Below are 24,819 nucleotides of genomic sequence, written 5' to 3' on the forward strand. Positions count from 1 at the left end.
GTAAATTTTCTATCCATTGTACGGAAACGCGATCCTCCAACGATATACGGTGATCCATTACGATGTCCAGTGAACGTTGGCGGGGGAGGTGTACTATTTGTTCCCTGTACTTCCTATTCTTAAGAGTTTCTTTCAAGGTTTCTATAGATTATTACCATCATAAAGAGTATAAAATTTATTCAAGGACTCTGCCCTCGAAAGTACAAGGGGGTGAGATTATTTTACTCTGCAACGCCAAATGACCAAGAAATCAAACTTTTTCCTCGACATTCTGTTCGCACGATATCCTTTGGTCGCTCCTAGTTCGTTTTAGCATCTTTGGGACGAACTGGGACCCACCCCCTCGTAGAGAGGCGACGCGCGAAGACGTCGGGGTCAAGCAGAGGCGATAAATAACGCAAATTACACATCCCACGACTAATCGTAAGAGTTACGGCTCGTCGTGTATTTATAAACGCAATCATTAAACGGTTTATTAGCTCGGCCTCAAAAGAGACGGGCGTCGCGAGACGAGTATTAGTGGTCCCGCGATACGCTTTGTAACGTTTCACCGGTAAAATATGCGCTCGGCTATCCGAGCCACGGATTGATTGGCCCGTCGAGTTAGGCGTGCCGGCCGATTATTGCTCTCGCTGGCTGAACTCAAGACGGATTAGCGCGCGGTCTTGCCACGAATTAGCTTGGAATCTCGGCGATGGGAGCCCCGGGACGTCTTCGAATCTCGCGATCTCCTCTAACGGGCCACGCGTAGCGATGGGACCGAGACGAATTTAGGCGATGTTCGATACATCGACGTCAGAAATTCTCTATCGTTCGATTCGTTGAATGGAATTACTACGAACGATCCGAGACTTATTGAGACACGCGACTCTTGTATCGATACGTATCAATTACGTCAGGTTCGATACCTGTTTACAATTCGCATAAGAAGTAAAACGAGCAACGATGTCGTTGCAAATGCTAACTGACCGATAATAGAGAGCGATATGACCGAGTCTCTGAGTTTTGCATCCATTAGCTACCTTTTTACCACGTTTCTTTTCTCAACCTTTCACCTCTACCGTCAATTTTTAATTTCTGTTCCTTGCAAAATATCATAAATCACGCTTTGAATATCAACATAAACGAATTCTTTATTTTTGCGTTAAATAACGTTGCAACTGTTAGTTACAATATCACGATTTAAATCGAGTTATGCTCAGGGTAATAGTACTATTTATTTATTTATTTAATCCTTGCCTTGCTCAGAATGACTTCCAGTTTACGGGTTTACTTTTTCCATTTAGCGAGCTATAATTGCTTTCTCAGGAATTAATAGTGTTGTGTTGTCCTATACGCGCTCCGGTTTCTTAATATTAATGGAAATTTCTGCCCAAGTGATCGATTATGCCCGGTATTTAAATTTTAAGAATCATTTCTGGAGCGAAGATGGATGGCTCGTAGACAGCCAATGCGCGAACGCGGGCGCTGTTAAGTTAATCAGAATGTTATTGGATTGGACCCATCGCTATCCATGCGTCTTTAGCGCGTTCGCAGCCACCGCGACGTCGCAGCCCGCGTCGAATTATTCACGGCCGGCTGTCGAGACCGGAGCGATAATCTCGTTTAAGTTTCGGTTCGCGGAAGACGCGTCGTCTCGCTACCTCTAACGAGGACTACGTGATGGATTCGCGGTTATATTTCAGGGCAGAGAATGTCGCGGGCACTACGACGTCGAGAATCTTGCTAAACGCGCGAAGACACCGTTTATTCCACCTTCCCTCCGCGCCGCGAAATAAACCGCTAATAATAAGGTCAACGTTCAAACGGTATCTCGTAATTAGATTAAAATAGACGATTCTTAACCCCTCCACCAGCAACGTCATAATACAGTTACAATATTATTACAACTTGTTTATATTTTTCCCCCAAGCAATTCACGAAGGGGTTAACGAGCGATTGTCAAATTTCTTCGTGTCTCAACGCCGTCTTCGAAGTGGAAATTATTTCCTCGAACTCGATAAAACGATTGTTTAGCTGAAATGACTTCTGGAAAAGTGCAATTTTTTAAATAAATTTTTCTCGAATTTGCTTCGTTACGCGATGGCGTCGGGGCGCCTAGATATCGCGTGCTGCTGGATGGAAAGTGTCGACGCGGGTAATTAAGTTACCGCGGACATTGAAATTGCATCCAACTGTATCGCGTGCAGGCTGCTGGGTTAAGAACCGTGGAAGATCACTGGCACAGAACGCGTTGCACGAACGAGATCGCAGAGTTTCGAGTTATTCGACTCGGGTCTGTTCGCGCAAAAGACCAGCAAAATTTTTGGCGAATAGAAACACTGTTTCTCAGCATGGTACTCGACGTCCAAGCGTGGCCCGTGTCTTAAAAAAATTGCAAATCATCGAAGTCTGAGTCCGAGTCGTGGAAACTACGTTTTCGAGTGGCCCTCGAACTTCGTCGAACATCCGATGATAACACACTTTATCGATAACTTCGGGAGTACAATAGTACTCTGAATCTTAATTTCGTATCTACACACAGGGAGAACTTCAACCTATGGAAAGGTATAAATTACTTTTATTCCTAAATCAAAATTTGTATAGCATTAACGTCCATGTACAGGAGTTGTACAGAAATTAATGTGGTTTGGGGGGGGCTCCGGGAACCGTGCAAGCGGAGGAACACGGTTGCCTAATCACGGATACATCGACGATACGCTGATAAACCTAGTTGACGTAGACATATAGAAATAGACGGTCGATCGTATCGCGGTTTCGGCCAATTTATATCTGCACTCGAGCGTGGCTACTCACCACCAGGAGGTAGAAACGATAAAAAAGCTCGCTCGGAAAGCGCACGGTTCGCCAGATGTTTCGAGCCACTTGAAGCTACTTCGTACGACAGAGAGGTTCGGATCGTGAGCGGGACGGCTGATAATTAAATTCTGCATTTATTCCCCTCGCGACGTTTTCCTTCTGGTTGCGGCCACCGTGTCCGTTTCGAACGATAAGTGCATTAATCTTGACCGAAGTGAAAGGTCAGTTCGAAACGCCGCGCGGAACGCAACAACGCCGGAACCATTTTTATCAGACGTGGCACGGGTTTCCTGCGCCGTTCCGTTTCGCGTGAAAGGGATTACACGCGGTTATTGCCGTTACACGAAATGCATCGACTCAGAGATAATCGCGGGCGCATTATTATCCAACGAGACTCGTATAATTATATTAATTGCTCGGTTTTCGATCAATTTATCCCCTAGTCGCGTCGAGAGAAGCTCTTATGGGGTAGTTCTCGCTTCCAAGAATCGTTCGTAAAATAGAAACTTGGTCGGTGATGCTTGAGAACAGGTATTTCCGTAACAAAAGTTCTGGCGTCTTATCGCGACAGTCTTCCTCGACGCGATTCAATTAACGGGACAGCTGCTAATAAATAGGACAAGGTAACAGAGGCGAGCAGAGTTCAACGAAATATCGAACGACGCTGGATATCGGTGTCCATATTTGCCTCGTTTGTGACGAATTTCCATCGTCCACCCCCGTACGCGTGTAAATCGTCGCGGACCAATCGACGCGTGACTTCCGATAACCGATGTCGCGCTCTCGATTGGCCAAAATTATACACTCTTTCGACAAATGAACGAACTGGACGATATCCTCGATAACGTGTCGTTTTATCACCTCCCCCCACCCCCCGTTCGTGAGTCACGTTGAGCCGTTTGCTCGAATTTCTCTTTGTGATTTTCGGGACGACACGCGTCGATCGACGCTGATTTTCGAGCAACGAGTTATCGTTTCCATCGATAGTTCGATAACGTTCGCGCGTGTCGTTGCGTGACATAGTTTTTTTATTAGAGACACGTTGTTCGTCCACGGTCATCGGGCCTTTGATGTCGATAACGCTCGATACTGGAAATTTCTATCAGCCCTCGTCGATCTTTAAAAATTACGGCCTCTTCCAAGAGCTTCGAGCTGTACTTGGAAATATATGGAAGACAGTTTCTCGGGAGAGACAGGTAGATCGGGAATGCCTTTTGCAATATGGGACAATATTTTTAAAACTGATATAAAGTCAAGTTATTTTTATTAAGCAAACAGAGGTATTCATATTCTTTCAATTTACATAGTTCTACTTATGAATTGTTGAAGAGAACATTTCACGAATCGTTGCGCGACATTTCCTCTATTTTAAGAATTACATTGTAGACAAAAATAATACTAATTTGCAGGTATATCGGACCGTCCAGCAGTAAGGAGCTAGGTTAATTCGTGTCGAACACAATAAATATTATTTAGAGCCCGTTCCCGTCTATCGTAATTCTCAGGAATTTCACGACGTCGTAAATCTCGATACGCACGGTCGCGACGATAAATGCAATCGGTTGTCAGATGTCAAATTAATGATGTTTGACTTGCTCTATGGTCGAATGAATAACGCTGTTGGCCAGCAAACAGCATAATTTAACGCGTAGCGGAATACAATAAACCGTGCAACATTTATACGCGTGAGTGTCCACGCGATATGGAACTTTTGCTCGAGAATCGCGTTTACGGTTTCGAAAAATCGACGCTTCGTTTTGGAAGAAAATAAAAACAAAACGACTGGATAGTTGTGCGCGATTCCTCGGAGTTACGAGTGTCCCGACGCACTGCATCGATTCAACAAATTAATTTAGATTGGCGTTTTATCGCCACGGGCACGGCGGGCCACGAACGAGCACGGAAGGAATGCAGATTTAATACCCGGCTTAATTTCTGCTATTTCACAGTTCGTTTCGCGGACTAACTGCGTTTCGACGCTGATGTTTAATTGCTCTCGGAATATTTTGTGACACGCGGTACGCGTATTATGTCAGCGTATCTTGATAATGCCATTCATAAATTGCCGTGTTCGTTAGTTACAGCCGATTAGACGCGATGAAAATGTCGATCGCCGCTCCGGGGCGACGAAAAAATCACCGGCGGTATTTCGATCGTTCGACGCGTTCCTCGACGAGAGGCTTGTCAGAAAAGAAAAATCATTCGTTTAGGTGTTGGCTGCGCTTGATAAACGATTACTTCGACCCGCTAAAAAGATCTATTGCCCGTGGCAAATGACGCAGAAAGAATCCCAGTGTTTCAGGAACGTTTCAGGAAACCGTAAATTACAGGGTAATCTTTATTCGCGATCGACGAATAGAAATCGCGAACCTGCGAAAAAACACGTTAATGGTATTCGGATTTACGAACGAAACGTAAACGGAAGTTGAGAAATTTTCGTTCGGAGTGAAACGTTCTCTCGAGGCGCGCAGAATGAAGGAAGTGACTGGAGAAGGAAACACACGGGGCAAAAAACACTGGTCTTGGAAAGAACCTACTTATGGAATCGATGCGTGTCGCGGCGCGACGTCATTGATTCTATGGGCATGGTTGCGTAAGAAAATAATTTCCCGCCTCTGAAAATTGTAATTAATTTCTGGACGGGAAAGTTAAATCCCCGACGCTGGGGGCCACCTTTGGAAGCTTTCTCGTGCACCTTTGTTTACATAAATCTTTCCGTAACCGTAGCCATTGGAAACGCGACGCTTCGCGAGATATTTGATACTTTACGTTCGGGGGATGTCGCTTTCTCTTCAACTTGAACTTTCGTAACGAAAATTGGTAGCGAATCGCCATCTTGGTACGCGCTTGGCGAACGCTGTAGCGTCGCGTGGGAATGTATTTGTGTTTGTTTGGCGAGCGTCGCGAGGAGACGTCGATCTTACGAGTTATCTGGTTACACGAGCGAAGGCGATCCGTTTAATAAGCGACGTCGTTTAATATTCCTCGCGTTCTAGGAGAGGGACTGCGAGTGTCCGGCTTGCTCGCATGACTCCACCGGTAGGAAAGAGTCGGTCGCGGGGCATTCCGATCCGCGATATCGCGAAATGCGTTAGTTTACGGCCCATTGATAAGCGTAACACACGTAGCGCTCTTAATCGCGTAGCGTTTACGCTCTTATAATTGGCAGTTACGCGCGGCTCGCATGCGATACAATGTGCCCTGCACGCCCCTGGGCACAAAGTAACGCGCGCAACGCTCTACGGTCGCTCGATTTAATGTATGTAAACGCGTCGCAGGTAAATACGCCCCGGCGATCTTTATTTTCCGAGAGGATCGTTCTGCCGTCTGGCCCGAGCCGCGGTAATGCTCGTTGCGCACGCCGGCTGGCATCCTGCGCATAAACACACCCGGTAAACGTGAAATATTAAACGCTCCTCGGGGGGATATTCGGATTCGTCGTTTCGCGAACCTCCCCTCGCCTCCCTGGCCACCATTAGAAGGAGGAGAGATCACTGCCGGGTCAATCCTCCGCAACCCGTCGTGACTTCGAGACAACCTACCCTATTCAAATTCACGCTCCACAGTGTTCGAAAAACTCCAACCTCTTTACTTTAGGTGCCATTAAGTTTGTAAATCCTTGAGGATCTTCGTTTGGAATATTATGTATCCCTAGAGATTGTTTAAATAGGTTAATTTTTATTCAGAAACTCGAGGTGTCTATTCTTCGTGGAGATCTGTGCTGTTCATTGTGTACTGTATGAATCTTGTACAGGAAGATACACACTTTATTTTAAAATAAAAACAATTGATCGAAGTATATTGGATTTTTAAATACAGGTAATCGAAAAGAGCCTGCAATAAGAGTCCTGCAAGCAAGTGAAATATGTGTATAAAAAAAAGTATTCCCCTCGATATTGTTCGCGGAGTCGCTCCAACTTTCCTATTTTAAATTTGAGCAACACGAAAATCGTCTAATTTAAAAACAGAAGCTACATACTTTGACTTATGAATGATTTTCGAATCTGTAATTTAACGTCGAACATTTTTCAAAACGGTCAGAAATAACAGCGATTTTGGAATAACCACCCTCGATGACGTTAGCGAAGGATCACCATCTTTTTAACTCTATGGAAAATTATTCCTTTTGAACCTCTCGCGCTGAAACTAACCACGCACGATTGTTTGTTTCAAAAGTGAGAATGACGTGTGTGGTACGTCGAGTTGCGTGATACGTTGCAACCTTGCACAGAGCCACGTCCACGTTTCCTCTACATTCGATATACAGGGTGTTCGGCCACCCCTGGGAAAAATTTTAATGAGGGATTCTAGAGTATAAGTCTAGAGTACAAATAGCAAAAACATTGGAAAAGTTGGTCCTTGACCCCACAAAGTAAGAAAAACCTCATAAAAATGGTCCAATTTTCAAACAGCCATAACTCCTACAATTGTGAATATATTTCAATGAAACTTTTTTCTGAAGTAGAGCTCATGGGTACCTACAAAAAAGGAGGACGTCAAACAAAATTATCAAAAATGAAAAACTAATATTTAAGAAAAATCGACAGGGTGCCTAAATTTTTCGCCGAAAAAAAAAATTTCAAATCGTTCTGAAAAAATTATTTCCAGGTTCAGGAGTCAATTACAATCATTTTTGGTCATTACATATACCCTCGAATTCCTACCAATTTTCGAGAAAAAAATTCGAGAAGGTGTGAAATTTTTCGACGGAAAAAAAAAATTTCAAATCGTTTTAAAAACATTATTTCTAGGTTCTGGAGTCAATTACAATCATTTTTGGTCATTACATATACCCTCGAATTCCTACCGATTTTCGAGAAAAAAATTCGAGAAGGTGTGAAATTTTTCGCCGAAAAAAAAAATTTCAAATCGTACTGAAAAAATTATTTCCAGGTTCTGGAGTCAATTACAATCATTTTTGGTCATTACATATACCCTCGAATTCCTACCGATTTTCGAGAAAAAAATTCGAGAAGGTGTGAAATTTTTCGACGGAAAAAAAAATTTCAAATCGTTCTAAAAAAATTATTTCCAGGTCCTGGAGTCAATTACAATCATTTTTGGTCATTACATATACCCTCGAATTCCTACCGATTTTCGAGAAAAAAATTCGAGAAGGTGTGAAATTTTTCGACGGAAAAAAAAAATTTCAAATCGTTCTAAAAAAATTATTTTCGGTTATGGGGGTCAATTACAATAATTTTTGGTGAATAGACATACCCCCGAAATCTTGCGCATTTTCGAGAAAAAAATTCCGACCGGTTGGAACTTTAAACGTTAATAACTGTTTAACGAAGCCTCCATCAGTCAATTGGTATTCTTGATTTTCGTCTTATTTTGGCCTCTAGAATCCTTTATTAAAATTTTTCCCAGGGGTGGCCGAGCACCCTGTATAAGGAAGCACGAGTAACGAGCAATGTTTCTACTCGTATTTCGTAAAAGTTAAAAAAGGTGTGCAAAAAATTGTCTCCTTTGTAACGATCTGTCGAGTAAGACACGATTAAACTCGTGTTTTGCAAAGAAACCGTACGCGTATGTATATTGTAGTTCGCTTGATCGGTCGGTTCGCGTTCCGCGACGGAACACGTCCGTTCCGGTCGTCGAATTTACCACGGTCGTCCTTGGGTTCTAGCTGTTCGCATACGAGCGAGGCGAAAAAATTCCCGACTGGTCCTCCTGCTATCTCGACGCTAGTTGGCGTTATTAGTCGTCCGGGGTTGACCGATCGACGCTCGAGGAATGCCATTTGTCGTGAGACGATGCGTCGAACGTCATAGCTTTGCACCTTTATCGCAATAAATTGCAGCCGGGGTCAGTCCTTCGTGGAATTTCACCGGCGTCGTGCAATTTCGTGCACGCGACGATGCCCCCGTCAGCCTCCGCGAAGGCCTCGCGACGCCCCAACCCCCCCTGGAATGTCATAAGCGACCGGTCACTGGGAATTTTGAGAATTTCGACGAGTTCGCAACCCTCCCCACCCATATCGTACAACACCTCGATATCGTAAGTGAAATTCTTATCTGGTTAAATTTGGATGTGTCAAAGTTCGACGCAAAGTCACGTCGAAGGGATCGACAGGGATGGTTTTCGAGTTTCGCGCGATTCGAATATCTTCCGAGAATACCGGGTACTTTCTAGAAATCTAAACTGGTTTTTGACAACCCCGGATGGCACGGTGCCAGTCAGAGCGTTAACGATCTATTTTGACAAGTTACAAATTAACGGCCCAACAACGTTTCTGGTACTCCGGTACAGTGATCGTTAATGTTCGCTGGCTCGGTTCCGCGACGCGAACGTTATCGAGGGAGGTGTACTATTCCAGGAATCGCCGAGGGAAACGTTTAACGTTTGTTTATGCTACAGATTCTAAGACGGTTAAGAAATTTAAGAGCGTGTGCAGTTTCTTTTACAAATTGCACTTATTTTACGTGAACGCCTACATCGACCACCGATGGAGATCGGTCGCTATCGTGTGAAAATAGTTGTTGCTCGCCGCGTAAACTAATCTTATCCGGGATGGTGAAGTTATTAGTAACGCAAATCGAATATAACTCGATCTTATCGTCGACTGAGAGATACGTGTGTGTTGGTTACAAAGTGAAATAATATGTTGACACGTTCGATAAGAGGCGGATTCGTTTCGTGCAATTTCTGCTGTCGCAGGTGTTCGCCGCTGCGTTCCGCGAACGACTCCTCCTATTGGGTGGTCCAGATTAAAAATCGAATCTATCGCTCGAACGCGATTAATTTTTTACCGTGGCGATGCAAATTTGATATATTCCTGGAGACACGTAGGTGGTTCCAAGGAATAGAAAGGAACGAGGAGGGGGAGAAAGAACGATAGGATGAAAGAGGAGTGCCTGCTAATGGACTTCCAGACAGCTCTGCCTTAGATGCGGGGACGTTTGGTGTTAGGACGGGTGTATAAGTGAGAATCGATGGCTGGTCGGAGAGCTCGCGGGAATAGGAACCGATGCAAATTCCTGTCGCCACGAATATTAGGCTTAGACAAAAAGGTATTCATCGAGGCTCGAGTAGTCTTCAGGATTCCAAATGGCTGATTCATTTTCTAAGCAGAACTCGATCTAACATCTTTACAAATCGTTAAAAGTTTACAAATTAAAGTTTCGTCGCGGACTAAACGTGAGTCTTTGCAAAAATTAAATTTAACCAGGAAGCACGTAATATATAATAAAAATCGGATTAGCATTGAATGAAGAGAGTGACGCGAGGCTGTAAGCAAGCTCTTAAAAACTGGTGGTCCTTGTTCAACGCAAGAACTCGGAGGAATAAATAAGAAAACTCCATCTTCGAACGCAGAACTTAATTCTGAGAAGAAAGATTCTGCTACATTTTCAATCTCGAAACAGTTTAATTTTTATGCGAAACGCGACGTACATCGCGATGTTTATAGGCTCAGAGTACGATCATTTCTGTCCCGCGCGGAAGCTATCTACGGCTTCATCATCGCCGAGTCGATACTCCCCTCGCCCTTCCACGGGTTGTTAATTAAATTATCACGGAACAACTGCTGGCCGAGCTTCGAACTTTAACTTCGAAGGTCTCGCGTGACGTTTCCACTTTATATTCGGTCAACTTTTGCTACGGGGTTGTCTTTCCCCGTTGTCCGTGGATCGAACTCCGCGCGACGGCTTAGCCAAGTGGACGTCGCGCTTGTTTGGAGAACTTTTGGACGCGGCCGTGCATACTAATCAGGTATATACGGCGGAACGGATTCCGAGGAAACTCCGGAATGCAGTCTCGGCCCATTTCCCGACGATATCGGCGTATTTTTAAACGATTCGAGCTTCGAACACGCGATTCAGGTGTAAATAAATATATTATACGTCGTACAAAATTTTCATATGGTCACATTTTTTTTTTTTTTTTTAATCTTGTCTACCGAATGAGACGCAAACTGTACGCAAATTCGACGATTGTGGAGTCGTTCTTCTCCTCGATAATCACCCCTCCGTGCGAAATAACGATCCCTTCCGTGAAAATTGATTCGCTCGATTCGAAAAAGGAGCGTTTGCGTCGTCTCGAGTCTACCGTTAATCGAATTCGCGCGCGTTCCGCCCCCTCGATTAATAATTTCGCGAGTCGTCGCGTATCTTGCGGCGTGCGTGCAGCGGCCACAAAGCAGCCCCCGATCCGGCGATACAGCGCGCGTGCCGTGTTCGCCGATAATCAGTCGCGGCATCGTTTCTGATCCGAAACGGGCGACGCGTGCGTCACGACAAAAGGGAAACAGCGACGAGATAGCGTCGCTGCAATTTACGCGAATTTGAATCTCCAACTTTCAGGCATCTGATCGCGACGAACAGTTTCGACGAGCCCTCGGGCATCACGGAATTTTTCAGCCGATCCAGAACACCCAATTCCTCTTTCGAGCGTAACTTCCTTATCGTGAAATTTACCAAATTATTTTCAAATTAAGTGAATTGATATTTTCGAAGGCTCGAGGACAGTAAATTGCAAATTTAAGGCGCTGATTCTTCTCACCATTGCAAATCACTGCCGAAATTTTTTTCTCGAAAGTGCGTAGGAATTCGGGGGTATATCTATTGACCAAAAATCATTGTAATTGATCCCCGCAGCTGAAAATAATTTTTCCAGATCGGTTTGAAAAAATTTTTATCCCCGAAAAATTTGTCCACCTACTATTATAATTATTCAGATAACCGTGTATGAATATACGTAAAACAAATCTATTCTTTCTCGTGGCGATTTCATGTACGAACGAATTTAAACGAAATTGAATAGTACACGTTTGAAAAATTATTTGAAATTAAATCGTACGTCAAGGGGTTAATGTAAAAAGAAAAGAAGTGGAAATAGTTGAATCGCGCGTATCGAAAGTGTCTCTGACCGCGAAGGGTTGAACCACCGGGCGAGGTCCGTTGAGAAAACTCGCGTATTGCTACCTTAACGCACGCTGGTTCGTATAATCGGCTGCTGACCGAGCCGCGTTCTGCAGTCGTAACAATAGTCCGAGGCGTCGACGCCGGACCACCCGCGGTTCGCCATTAAAGTCGCTTCTGTGGAAAGGGCGCTCGTGGAGAGAGATCGACCGGGAGAAAAGGACGAATACGCGGGAGCGGTCTCTTGCGCTCTTTCTGTCCAGGAATTAAAAGGAACGGCAGGATAAAAAACGACGGAGGCAAAAGGGTAGCCGCGGCAGCGGATTCGGAAATCGAAACGTGGGGATGGGGCCCCCGGGGGAATTAAGAGTCAGGGAACCAGGACGACAGAATCCGACGCCGATCGTTGTAACGCGAAACTTCCTGGCGCCAAACGCCACTCTAAGCCCCCGTTCTAATAATATCCCATTGTGCTACCATTAGCCACCGAACACCGCCGACGTTCGTCATCTTCTTGGATTTTACGACGCGTTTTGTAGCGACACGAGATTCTAGCAAACATATAGATATTTTGTTTTGAAAAAATATATCCCTTGGAAGGTGAGTTTCGCAGGTGTCAACGCTATCAGAGGATTATTTCTCGACAGTATTCCGCGAGACCTCTAACTGTACAGTCGTGTTCTGGGCCCTGTTCGAATTTAGATCATCGTTTTGCAATTATTCCATAATATTACGAGGCAGCGTCTTCTCGATAATAATATAAATAATGATTCGTGCGGTGTCTCGTTCGCGTTGGCTCGTTAAAGTCGACGCGTTCTGCTCTTTTTACCCTGTCGTCCCAAGTCGTTCTCGTACACTCCCCTTTTCGAGGAGCGCCTATCGCGAGGAGAAAGGACGGTGAAATTCGCGATTTCACGGAGATAACCGTCGGCCGGAGTCTTCGAGCGCGTTACGCTCGACTGAACGTTGCGCGTTTAGGGGACGCGGTCGACGGGAATTCGTGGGTGTAGCTCGATCAACGGGTCGCCGTCAGTCATTCGTCGATGGGTTGATCGAACCGCGTTCCTGACCTCGTTGCGGTGAATTCACGCGCGATATGATGGATTGGTCGATTTTCATTCAACGCCGCCATTTGCATAAATTGTAACGGGCGATAATTATTTAATTCGCGGTCCAATGACCTTGACCTTCGCGTACGTTGTCAAGGGCACCGTTTCAAACATCTCTTTCATCCGCAACGATTGGCGATCGCCTATTACGAGATAAGAACTCCGATATTTCTATTAATTTTTACGATTTAGGCTTGGATTTAACACGCAGGAAAAGATAAACATTAACTTTTAGACCAAAAATAGCAAAGGAACACCTTGATCCCGGTGCATTTCCGGTAAAAAAACTTGCACGGGAGAAAATATTCCGGAAAGTATCGGCGCATCGAGGGAGCGAAATTTTTGGCATACGGTGCGCGGTGTTGTGTCTTCCGGCGTACTTATTTTAACGCACAGTGGTATCGTGCCAGACAAGATCTTGTTAACGAAGTATAGGCGATGTCGAAGCGACGCCGTACATTCTTGAGCGACCATGCTCGCGACCTGTTAGTCAGTCAGTCATCGGTTCCAAACTTGTACGGCTGTCGCGTATCAGCGTTTACAACGAAACGAACTTTATTCTAGAATGCCAGGTATTTTTGTCGCCGTTTACCGACGATCGTACAAATGAAAACCTCTTGAACGATGTATCGTGTCACTTGTCTTGATTTCTTCGTGGCTTGTCACGTGTCTTAGCACCGCCGGCGGGTGCTCCTCATCTGCTCCGTTTTACATTTTGCAAACAGTCGTCGCGTGACAATAACACCTGCTCGAATATACTTATGCAACATGTGCGAACATGCACACTTATCCACAGTCATTATCCACGAATACCAGATCCGATGGTTTTATTTTATTTTCAATTATTCGCGACGTAGCAGCTTTACCGGAGGCAACGTCCTGTCGCCCGAAAAGTCTTTTTACTCCGACCGGCATAAATTTCCAGAACGTCCGTTGGATGGTCGATTGTCTTGATAAACGATTCGAGTCGTTGTAAAATTATACTTTAGAGAAGATTTTAAATGAAGACTCCGACTGTACTCTGATGTTAGAGATTACTAAATTTTTCAAATCTCTATTTTCTATTTAGCAGTCAACAGACTTTGTAGAGTCGTTACATGTATTATTTTTGACAATATTCGTTTATTTTAATATAATATAATTGTCAGAATTCCGTGAATCGTGTACGCGTAATTTATTGGAAATTTTTAAGTTGTAAGCGACTGTATTATATTTTCACCCTCGCCAACAATTGAATGATTCCGTTGCAGGGAAATCCGTACGGATTGAAGGACACGACGGGGATGGGCATGACGGCGGATATGGGTGCTGCATGGGGCACGGCCGCCCTTCAACCTGCTGCTACGGGTTACTACCCCTACGATCCAACCCTGGCCGCCTACGGGTGAGTTTATCACCAGGTTTCATGGTCTCTCGGCTCCATTAGATTAAACCACCACCGCACTCTGCTCTCTGGCCCCTTCCACGCCGGTGCTGCTCAGTGCCGCCATTAAAACAAGAGTCACGATCTAGTACTCGCTACACATATCCCGCCAGGAATGGTTATCGTTATCGCGAATCCGTAATATCTTTCCCTGCGCGCCGTGGCGAACACAATTTTAGGCGTCCCGCGGCCCGACCGAGCTTACACGGAACAGACTATGGCTGCTTTTGTACGATCATCGTGTTCGAAACGACCCGCAGATAGACGGCCACCTCTGGAACAGAGCTGGGCAAATTTAACTCGCGAACAACCAACGAAAATGTTAGAATTATTTGTGAACCGAATCTAAAATTTTTGTTTCGTTATTACGCGAATAAAATTTCCCCCGTTCCGGTGTAAAGTAACTACAGTCCGAGTCGTCGTATTTAAAGCACCCCTTTCTTGACAGTTGCAAAAATGAATTGTTTTTGTAAGAATCAACCACTGAAAATTAATGTACAAGCGTATATTTTATATATGTAGAAGATTAATCAGTTCGTTTGATAGATCATCGCGACGAACCCCTGTCAAAAGTTTCCGAGAAATAGAAAAATTCCATGGTCGTGAGATTTCTGTTGTTGCTCGTTTTCCCGACGTAGCGTCCTGCTTCGAATCCAGCCCGACACGAAGCGAGCTATTTTTACTTAAGAATGGGATCGCCAACGAACTTTTCAAGTAATTTCCATGTTCAGCGCATGATGGATGGTTTAAAGTATTCAAGAAACGAAGGATATTTAGTTGTTTCGTGGTTTTAATTAGTAACTTTTCCAAAGCGATGGAGAGATATCCCTTGTTAGCGGGTAATTGAGTATTACTGTTAACGCGGCTAGAATAACGAAGCATCGTAGGAGAGAAATATTCGTTGATTCCTCGTTTGATACGTCTCGCAGAGTAGCCTTTATACAGGGTGTACGCCTTCCTGCACACGTCGGACGAGTCTGCGTAACGAGAAATCACACGATAGGGACAATTTGCAATTTACAGACCGAGCAACTTTCACAGTTTGTACCAGAGTCGCGAACAATTTAACGCGAAGCAATTTCAAATAACCCGTCGAGTTTGTTTCTCGTTGGTTGTTCGATATTTGTACGTAGATAAGAAGGTTGGCCAATCTGCGGGAGTGGCGCGAGGTCCGCTTAATCTCGTTCGTCCCGAGTCAGGCTGGAAAACTGTACAGCGTGACACGCACTCAGTCAAGGTGGGCGACAATTAATCCGTAAGAAGGGTGACGAGCAAACCGGATGCTCGTTCTTCCTGCTAGTGGATAAGAGTTACGAGGGTGCTGTCAACACGAGGACCCTTGTACTTCATCTTGTAGGGAAGCGGCGGGGAATATCGATGGCGCGAAGAGGTCGTCGGTTACGACGACACTCCGATCCCGTAAACATTCTATCGGCTGTAAGTGATTTCCCGGCGCTTGTATTTACGGCGAGCGTATTTTCGTTTGCCGATCCGCTGTTTTGATTAATAATGGCACCGCGGACGAAAAACCTGACGGGCGAATTTACGACGGGAATTTATTTCGGTAACGTGGCCGCGCCTCGACGCGCGCTCTGTATCGCAGTACACCGGCGATATATCAAAATCTGTCAGAACGAGCGAACGATCATTTATCGGGGCTGGAATTAAAATTAAAAAAAAAAAAAGAGAGAGAGGAAGAAAAAAAATACAAAAGCTCGTTCGCGCGACACGGTGCGTTATTGCAATCAGCAACGGTTATCAAGAGTATCGCGGTACGGTCGAACACTGATCGCCCAGACACGGCTCTTTGCGATTCTATTTAGCGTTGCTCGAAGGATATTAACTAGGGCGTGTACTTTCTTCGCGAAAAAACGGAGAAATTAATGATGAGGTACTATCTACGGCATGCACGGTAGATCTAGGTGTTGTTTTCGACTCGTGTCGTTAAAACTCTGGCTTTTATTCGGAACGCGATTGTCGGCTTTGCATCGAAGTCACAGACTCCGATACGGAGCGGCAGAATTCGCGAATATTATTTGTTAATAATTTATGTCGAATTCGGTCGATTCCAATAAAAATATGTGCAATCGATGTAACGTTGAATTTACCATCGACTACTCTTATCGATAACTTGGCTATTGTTTCGTAAAAATCGTGATCGAAAGTCGAAGGGTGCCCTATAAATGGACCTGGTCGCGTTGGAGGCTCGCGGCGGTCGACGAGGCCACGGTAAGAGCTTTCCGTGGGAAAGAGGGCTATTTCGGAGGACCATGTGTCGCGTGCCGTTGACAAAATGAGACATCGACGTGGATTTCGACGCAGGGCGTAATTGGAAACACTTGGTTACGCGGGGCCTCGATTTCTCTTCGTCGCTCGTAAATCTGAATCCCTCGTGTTCCTTAATTTTTTTTTAATCCTCTTCTCGGAACGGTCCCCGGAGACAACGGGCGTCGTATATTCATATCTCGCGCCCCGGCAAGAGATTCCGTAATTTGGTTCGATAATTAGGCGTAGAGTCCCCCCGGGGTCTCGAGATAAAAATCGGCGAACGACGGAACCCGATATCGAGTCTGGGCTGCTCTCCGATCTCGTCGGATTCCTTTGATCTCCGGCGCGGCTTCTGTCTTTCTCTCTCTCTCAATCTCGTCAACGTTCCTCTCGATTCCTCGGGATCTCGAGGGGGATGAGGGAGAGAGCGAGATTGGAGAGAAACCGTGCACGGCGAACGGTTACAAAATGGCTGTAGGCAGCCGAGTGGGCGTACGTAATGGAGGCTTCCAGGTTGGCCTGGTATATATAGTCGCATCGCGAGCGTAGGGAGAGCAGTAGGTCTCTCTCCGTAGGAGAGCGAGTGAGTGAGTTTATTGATTGGCTTCCTCCCGGGGTTGGCTCGCCTGTTCGCCAGGCCTCTCTACACTCTATTCTCGCTCGCCCCACTCTGTCTCTCTCTATCCGTAGGCTACTCGCCTCTTCCTCTCTCGTTTCCTCCCGCTTTCGTGCAACGCTCTCGCTACTCCGGTCCGCTCCGTGCCCCCCTCCGTTCCCTGCCGCTCTTCCTCCACCTCCGCCTCCACCTCCGCCTCCACCTCCGACGCCGGGGCGACCTCCTTCCACCCTCGAACGCGAGCCAGCTCCCACAGGTGCTTTACTTACTTTGCTTAGCAACCCTCGTGTCCACACAAACACGCTGGCACCGTCGCTCACGCAGAGTTTGATTCTCTGCCATCCCACCCTCTCCGCCGCCTCCTGGGTTAGATCCCTCCTCGAGCACCCGTGTGTGTGCGCGCCGCGTACAAAACTCCCCGGACCGTAGGCATTGTTTATCGTGGAATCCACAACCCTCTCTCGCTATGCGCTCTCTCGTCCTCTCCATTCCCGGAGCCTCTATTAATTTACTTGCTTAATAATACGACAGCCCTCACGGCCTCCTCGTCCCTCTGTATTTGTCTCGTATCCGGCTATGGCTCTCCTCCACCCACGCCCCCGTCACTTTCGTCGTCGACGGGATGCCTATTGTTTCGCTACTAGCTTTACGAAGAGACGAGGAGGATCAACGGGCTCGATTGATACACGCCGGCCGACGGGAATCGTGCAACCTTACGCCGACAGCCAGCTGTCGTTTTCAGCAATTCGATAATACTGCAAATACTTCACGTTATTGTGAAAAACATGCTCGACAATCTGTAGAACATATCTAAAGCAACGATTCGTAAAATGTACACGTGATTCCTAAGTTGAACCTCCTTAGACTGGAAATAAACGAGTGGTGCGATTTTATGTTTTTCCTTGTTTTGCAATTAAAACATAGAATCGCTGCGATATCGCAACGGGAAAGAGTCGCTCGTCTGCATTCAGCCTTAAACGTACCAACCCCCGTAGCGATGTTTCACGAATCATTACTGTAATCGTGTCCCCAAGTTTCGGGATTGTTTTAATAAAATTGAACTTTCTATGGACTCTGAGGGCCGCCAGAACAATTTTCTAATCGATCGTGGTCCATTCCTTTTCAGCAGCGAGACGACAGGGTTGTCCGCGAATTTTGGGGGTAAAATTTTGGCAAAGTTTGCGGACAGGGGCGACGCGAGGCAGAAATGTGGGACCTCTGGGAATTGTCGCGACGAGTCTGTCTCCTTTCTTCCGTGACGCTGAGCCCTTGAGCATCGGGGCTTGTTTCTTTCAGGGACACTCGGTCGGCTGTTGATTGCGCGTCGATGGGTGAATCTGGAGCACGAGGCGGGAGAAAAATGTCGAATGTAGGGCGTTCTGGGTTTATTTGCGGACTCGCGAGGTAATGGAAGAAAGTGACCGATGCGCGAAAGGATTAACGTTTCCAGTTTCGTGCGTCAAACCTGACGGCTGCCTACCGTGACACGCTCGTGTGCCAGTTTTGACGCACGGTACTTTTTCGGAGCAGCTGCCTTCGCTGGCCAGAACTGTCGTAATATTTCGCGCGAAAAGATACGCGTAATAAATTAACGAGATATTAAAGTAGCTGCTTATCGAATTCTGTGTTATTCGTTTACAAGATAAAATGTTTAGGCCTACTTTGTCGCTTCGACGAAATCGACACAATATTTTCTATGATAAAGTAATAATATTAATAGACGTTGAATGGATCCTAAATAATTCGACCAGCGACGAATATCAGTTTTTTTTATTCCCGTGGATTTGCCTTTTAAAACATTTTGCCGAATAATTTCCGCAGAGCGAGAGGAGCGAAAGCGGCGCAGATGCGAGCAGCGTAAAAGTCTTCCGCGCTTTTCCCCATTCGCTGGCGCCATTTTTCACCAAGATCCAGGCGACACCCTCGCCCCTTTTCGCCCCTACTGTTCTCCGTTGCGTCGTTTTTTCGCTGGCTGGCTCGAAAGTACCCCCGGATGTTACGCGTTGAATAAAGAATCGCCCGCGGAAGAGTGAAAGAGCGTCGATCTTCTTCGAGAAATTCCCAACGAAAGAGTACGGGGAATCGGGATCGTCGCTTAACTCTCTTTCGATGAATATTTATATCGTCGAAGGCTAATTGCCTCCAAGTCGAATTACCGCTTCTATCTCGTCGAACTGGAGCGCAGAGAAAATCTTCGACTTCTTCCCTTCGGTGGGGCGGCGATCGACACGCGATTAAACGTTCCGTGTGCCCCTCTCCGGTCGTTAAACGATGAAACTCAACACGATCGAACGCCCGATGCTCGAGTTAACTCAATTCTGACCCAAATACGGCGATACCACTTTTTATTCGCTTGTCGGATACAGACGTTCGCCGCCGATACACGAAACGTTCGCTCGCGCGAGGGCTTTTTCCCTACGTCGTGCTACAAACTGCAAACAACTCGAATATTTTATATCTATTCGAATTACCACGCTCAAACCTCGAACGTTCCATCATTTTCGTACGAAACATTGATTTTATACAATCGTAAACTACGTGAATTAAAATTTGTCTTAGCGTTGAATCCACGCTAAAATTTATGAATCCTAAGAAATTTATTTCACCTGTTCGCTTTGAGAATAATTGTTTTGATAAAATATTTAAATATTTGGATCATGGAGGAGCCTGAGTATCGGAGCACAGAAAAATTCTGCTAGTTTCAGTCCCAGCCACGACCAGTTGTCGCCTCGATTTTTCCCCTATCCGTCATTAGGTTCGATCGGTATCGGTTCGACAAGAAAAATCTCGCGTAACCTGTAATCGAGCTAGAGGAAAAACTGAAATCGATGCTAATGGTCTTTTCGCCGTGGAAATTTTTATCTGGTCCGTCGACGAGCAAAACACATGTCCCCGTGGAATTTATATTAAGCCCGGCGTCGCGTTGAATAAATTAAAGGCGATCCCGTGGACTTTCGCTGTCGGTATAGCGATCTCGATATTCCGGTAATAGGCGTGTTTGTTTTAAGACGTTCGGGCAGGTTCCCGGCAATATGGATGCGAGGTGAACGATCTTGACAAAACTTTCACTCGCGGATGCAGAATTTGACTGGGAACAGGCAACGAATCTGACTGGCGTTAATCAAGCGTCTATTAACGTTTCGATCGTCCGGTTTTGGAATCGTTGTCCGAAATATACGGACAATGATCGATAAATTACGAGCAGGAAACGTAGCTAAATTTATATATACGTATATTTTAAACGGAAATTATTTCAAAAACACCGAGTAGATAATCGTAATTAATTGTAAGCGTACTTAATCCGTTAGAATTGGCAGAGGAACTTTTTGGATACTCTCTTTTAAGTCAATGGCCAGTGCAGCGAATAATTTATATAAAAATTATATTAGGTATTATAAATAAATATAGAGACAGCAGCGTGGAAGGAATTGGAAGTCGATCCCAAACTGGAAGATCGAAACATTAATAGACGCTTGATTTAGACTATCAAATCTATCTTTCTGAATATATCCACAAACTCTGATACTAATTATTGACTGGATGACACGTCGACTTCGGTTGTACGGTTACTCGATAAAGATCAGCATACATAAATGATGTGCCCGCTTAGCAAAGTCTAAAATTACGTTTGCAAACGTTTAATTACAGAGTACGTTTAAAGCATTCGATGACGATTGCTTTCAAATAACCATCATCTTCCACGACGATGATTCATACGAAGCTACGTGACATTTTTATACTATTTCGACCATAGTCTGCAAAGAATTAGTACAGTCGTCGACGCAAACGAAAATTGGTCGAGGAATTGCGATAGGCATCGCAAGATGGCAATCTTAAAGTGAAAATCGGTAGAAAGGCGCTCGATGTCTATCTTCTCATCCGATCTTGGAGAAAAAACAATGCTATTGCTTCTTAAGATCAGGTAGGTTTCGGAGAGCCTGCGTAATTACAACTAAAACACGTCCGTGGCGCATTGTCTTCGACTTGGGCAGGCTCTGTCGTAAACCGCTACCCTCGAACGAGGACCTATTAGCAACAGCCGATTCCTGCCATTTACCACCTACAATTCTACCGATCCGTGATTCATTGTCCCCTAAAAAGAAATTCCCTAGAGTCGAGATAGTAAACGGGCTCTTCGTTAGAAATTCGACCGCCATCGACTACGGTCAAACTTGACCATAAAGAGCACCGAAGGTCAGACAATCCTCCAAATATAAACTATACTCCGTCATTGGGAGTGTGACGTTCAACGAATATTATATTTTGATTCGTTTCAAGTTAATAGTGCATATTGTACTTCGTCTGCTAAATCTATCCCCACTTTCATCGTCGTTTCGACCAATCAGACCCACGTTCCATTCGCTAGGCAACTTCTCGCGGACACACAGTGCATTTTTCGCACGAGAGCCTGTCTACGTTTCGATAAAGTCGATGCACCGTAAGGCCTCGATGGAAATTAGCGAGGTTAAATAATAAGCGTGTAAAGCGGGCAAGTAACGAGAGTATAACGACGGTACGCATTATCGAACGTGTAAGATCCTCGAATCGGTCCTGGTGTCAAGCGTGCTCGACGGGTGTCGTAAGCACCAGCTACCCTAACGCAATTACCATAAGCACGCGCTCGAAAAACTGGTGTCCCGTATCTGGAGTGTAGGTTCGCGATTCGAGCGTCGGTGTGTCGGACAAGGGCGACGAAACGGGGTGCAACGAGCGTACCAAGGGAAAAAAGGAGACTGCCGTCGGATTAGATAAGAGGTGGCGAGTTGTCGTCGAAATGCAGCAGTCGGAGTTACACGTAGGGGGCGGGTCAGTCGGGATGCAGCGATGGAGCAGACGCGGCGGTAGGTTGCGTGGTGCGAGCAAGGTAGGTTGGCTGGTTGGTCGGTTGGTAGGTTGGTTGGTAGGTAGGTAGGTAGGAAGCGTTTGCACATCCGGGACCGGGCGTAACTATTGGAGCTATATACACGGCTATACGAGGCCGGAGGACGTAATTACGCGCGTTCTGCCAATATTGGTTAACCTTTCGAGGTTGACGCCACCATATGCAAAGCCCCTAATGAGTCGCTCGAGTGGCCCCGGTGTCTAGTATTACGCGCCCCCGTCCCTCCAACCCCCCCATCCCTCCCCCTTTAGCCACGTTGGTCGTCGTTATTACCTCTACTACGGAGAATATTCGACGATCCTCTCTTTTCTCCACTATTTTCCCCACCCTTCTCGCGTCTGCTCGATCTGCGGCCGCCCGACCGTGTTTCGCGTTTCGAAATTTCCGTACATTTTCGTCCCCGACACTGGGGCGCGACCCGAAGAGCGAATATTTGTTGGCCGATTTGCCGGGGCCGCTCGAGAGCAGCCAGGGAAAAATTACCACCCTCCCTCCCCTCGTGGATCGCTTATTTGTTCGCTCGTCGACGACTCACGGTTCCATTTTTTTTTTTTATTCATTTTCGTTATTTCGATAAATTGACCCTTCCGACAGGGCGTTTATAAATTATTAGGCTTTTTCGATTGCACAAAATGTTCCCGAAGCGATCTTCGAGAACGAGTACAATGGAGGCAGGCATGAGAAAACGAACAAGACGAAGGGAAAGGCAAACAGTTTAGATGGATGAAGAAGGGAGTGGCGATGACGATGATAAAGACGAGACGGGCGAGAGAAATTAAAAGGAACGATGATGAAGATTGAAGGTAGGTAGCTGCCCAGCTGCCAACCAATTAGATAACTCGCTGGGCTTCCTTGTCAGCTGCGATTCGACCGCTCGAACCTTGATTAGACGCTTTCTAATTGCTCGTTACCGCTCATTTATTTATCGAGCGCAGTTTTCAGTCGCGGATCCAGGTGGGCTCCGACGAACGCTCGACTTCAGTACTCGTACACGTACGAGACACGTCGCCGGTGGATTTTACCATGTAACGTCGTAAAGTGCCACTCTTGGACGGCGTACGAACGTCGGTTGTTGTCAATTCTTGGAACGCGTCAGCCGTGGTTGAAATACGGAACGTCTCAGTCAACTCGAGTACCTGGTCTACCATTTTCAAGGAACGATCTTATTTATTTCACGCTTGTTAATATATTGAACACGAATAATGTAGCCTTTGAGCAGTACAGTTTGAAGCTGAGTATCATAGTTTCGCTATCTTTGAATTCTCCGTTCGAAAGTGGCAATAAAAACAACCAGAACGGAGCACAGACTTTCTACAATTATTTCAGGAGATGTTCAAAGCAATCGAACACTGTAGACATGCCCAAGGCTGTGCAAGGAAAAATACCCAAGTCTTGCATAAGCGACATTCTGGGATACGTAGAAACGAAGCACTTGTATCGGGGATACTGGCCCCGAATCTCTAGCGACACGATAGTTTGCACAAAGATTATAAAATAGAGACCATGATATTCCCGGTAGTATATGTTTGCACTTGGAACGCGAAAACTATGCACTTGGATACGAACGAGCACCTATACAGTACTTAGAGAATATGTCGGACAAGCGGGGAACAGGGTTTGCATTCGTGCGTACCTCAGGCTAGGCATGCTTGTAACACTGTCGATAAAATGTAAACCGCTACTGGAATACCAGCGTCCATTATGCAGGAGAAAAAGAATCGGGAGCAAAACGGGATTGGAACCCGGATCTTCCGCTCGCCGGACTGCTCTATCCATCGAGCTATCCAGGCCTACACGATTCTTTTTACCCGTAAGCTCCATAATAGACTGTCCTATGATATGGCGACTACCCACAATTACATTCCAAATCGTTCCAATAATTATGCAAATAATCACGTTCCTAACGGGTGTTGCACTGTCGACGTAGCAAAGAACTACGTCATGCGAGCTAAAACATTGTCATACTGCTTCAAACGATACCACCCGTCGTCCAATTATTTGATGTTCCACGATCTGGGATGTATTAAATTGTTTACTTATACATACGTCGACGACCGGGATCGAGATTTATGCTGAATCCTTTCTAATTGTTAACTATCTTTTCTGAATTGGCTTCCATGATATCTTAAAATCTACTCGACCGATTTCGTTCAAATTAGGCGTGCACCTTAAGTATACGAGTCGCTATAGCTTGTACTACAATTAAGTCAAATCATTATTCTTTCTATTTCTTTTCTAGTCTGCTAAAGTTAAAAATAAGAAAAAAAATTGATATGTCAACTTCAAAATGCTGCCATTTTCTTAATTATCAATTTTTCTCTGTCCTTTTGGTACTGGTTATAGAGAAATATATCCTAATTGAGAATCTGTTTCAACAGAACGGTTGAAATCATGGAAGCCATCGGAACACTTTTTCGAGGCTCTGTACTGTCCCCAATTTTGACTATTTCTCGTCGTAAAAATTTGCGAATATTACTGAAAGAGTGGTAAATATATACACGAAACACCAATGCAAGAAGTTGCATTGTTTCTTCATAAAAAAAGGCGTTTCAGAGCGACCCCATCGATAGATCGGTGAAGTCAAGTCGGAGGATCGACGAGAGCGTTTCGCGGAGCACAAACCCACGCAGCCTGGATTCCTCGCGATCCAGCCGGGGGACCGTGTCTCCAGATCGCGACGGAAGAACCGATAAGACCGGTGTCGCGGATTTTTACGAACGCCCTTGGAGAGATCGTCGTTGGTTCGCGATCTAAGCGTATCCGTCCGTGCGAGCGTACAGAGGAGAGGCGAGCTTTCGTCGTAGCGCCGTTTTGCGTTGTGCTTCTGTTACGCCCGGCGTCGCATCTGCATTGCATCG

The 24,819-nt window shown here is 45.6% G+C and overlaps 1 protein-coding gene across 7 annotated transcripts in view; it reads left to right on the top strand.

The window, feature by feature from the left end:
- Nucleotides 1–24,819, top strand: part of LOC143342472 (homeobox protein caupolican) — a 116,218-nt gene that overhangs the window by 62,142 nt on the left and 29,257 nt on the right. For all 7 annotated transcript variants that reach the window (XM_076766399.1, XM_076766391.1, XM_076766393.1 and 4 more), the window contains one exon: nt 14,023–14,156. In XM_076766399.1, coding sequence (XP_076622514.1) covers nt 14,023–14,156 — 134 coding nt within the window. The remainder of the gene's footprint in view (nt 1–14,022; nt 14,157–24,819) is intronic.

The sequence above is a fragment of the Colletes latitarsis genome, chromosome 6, assembly GCF_051014445.1.
Source record: "Colletes latitarsis isolate SP2378_abdomen chromosome 6, iyColLati1, whole genome shotgun sequence".
Lineage (NCBI taxonomy): Eukaryota > Metazoa > Arthropoda > Insecta > Hymenoptera > Colletidae > Colletes > Colletes latitarsis.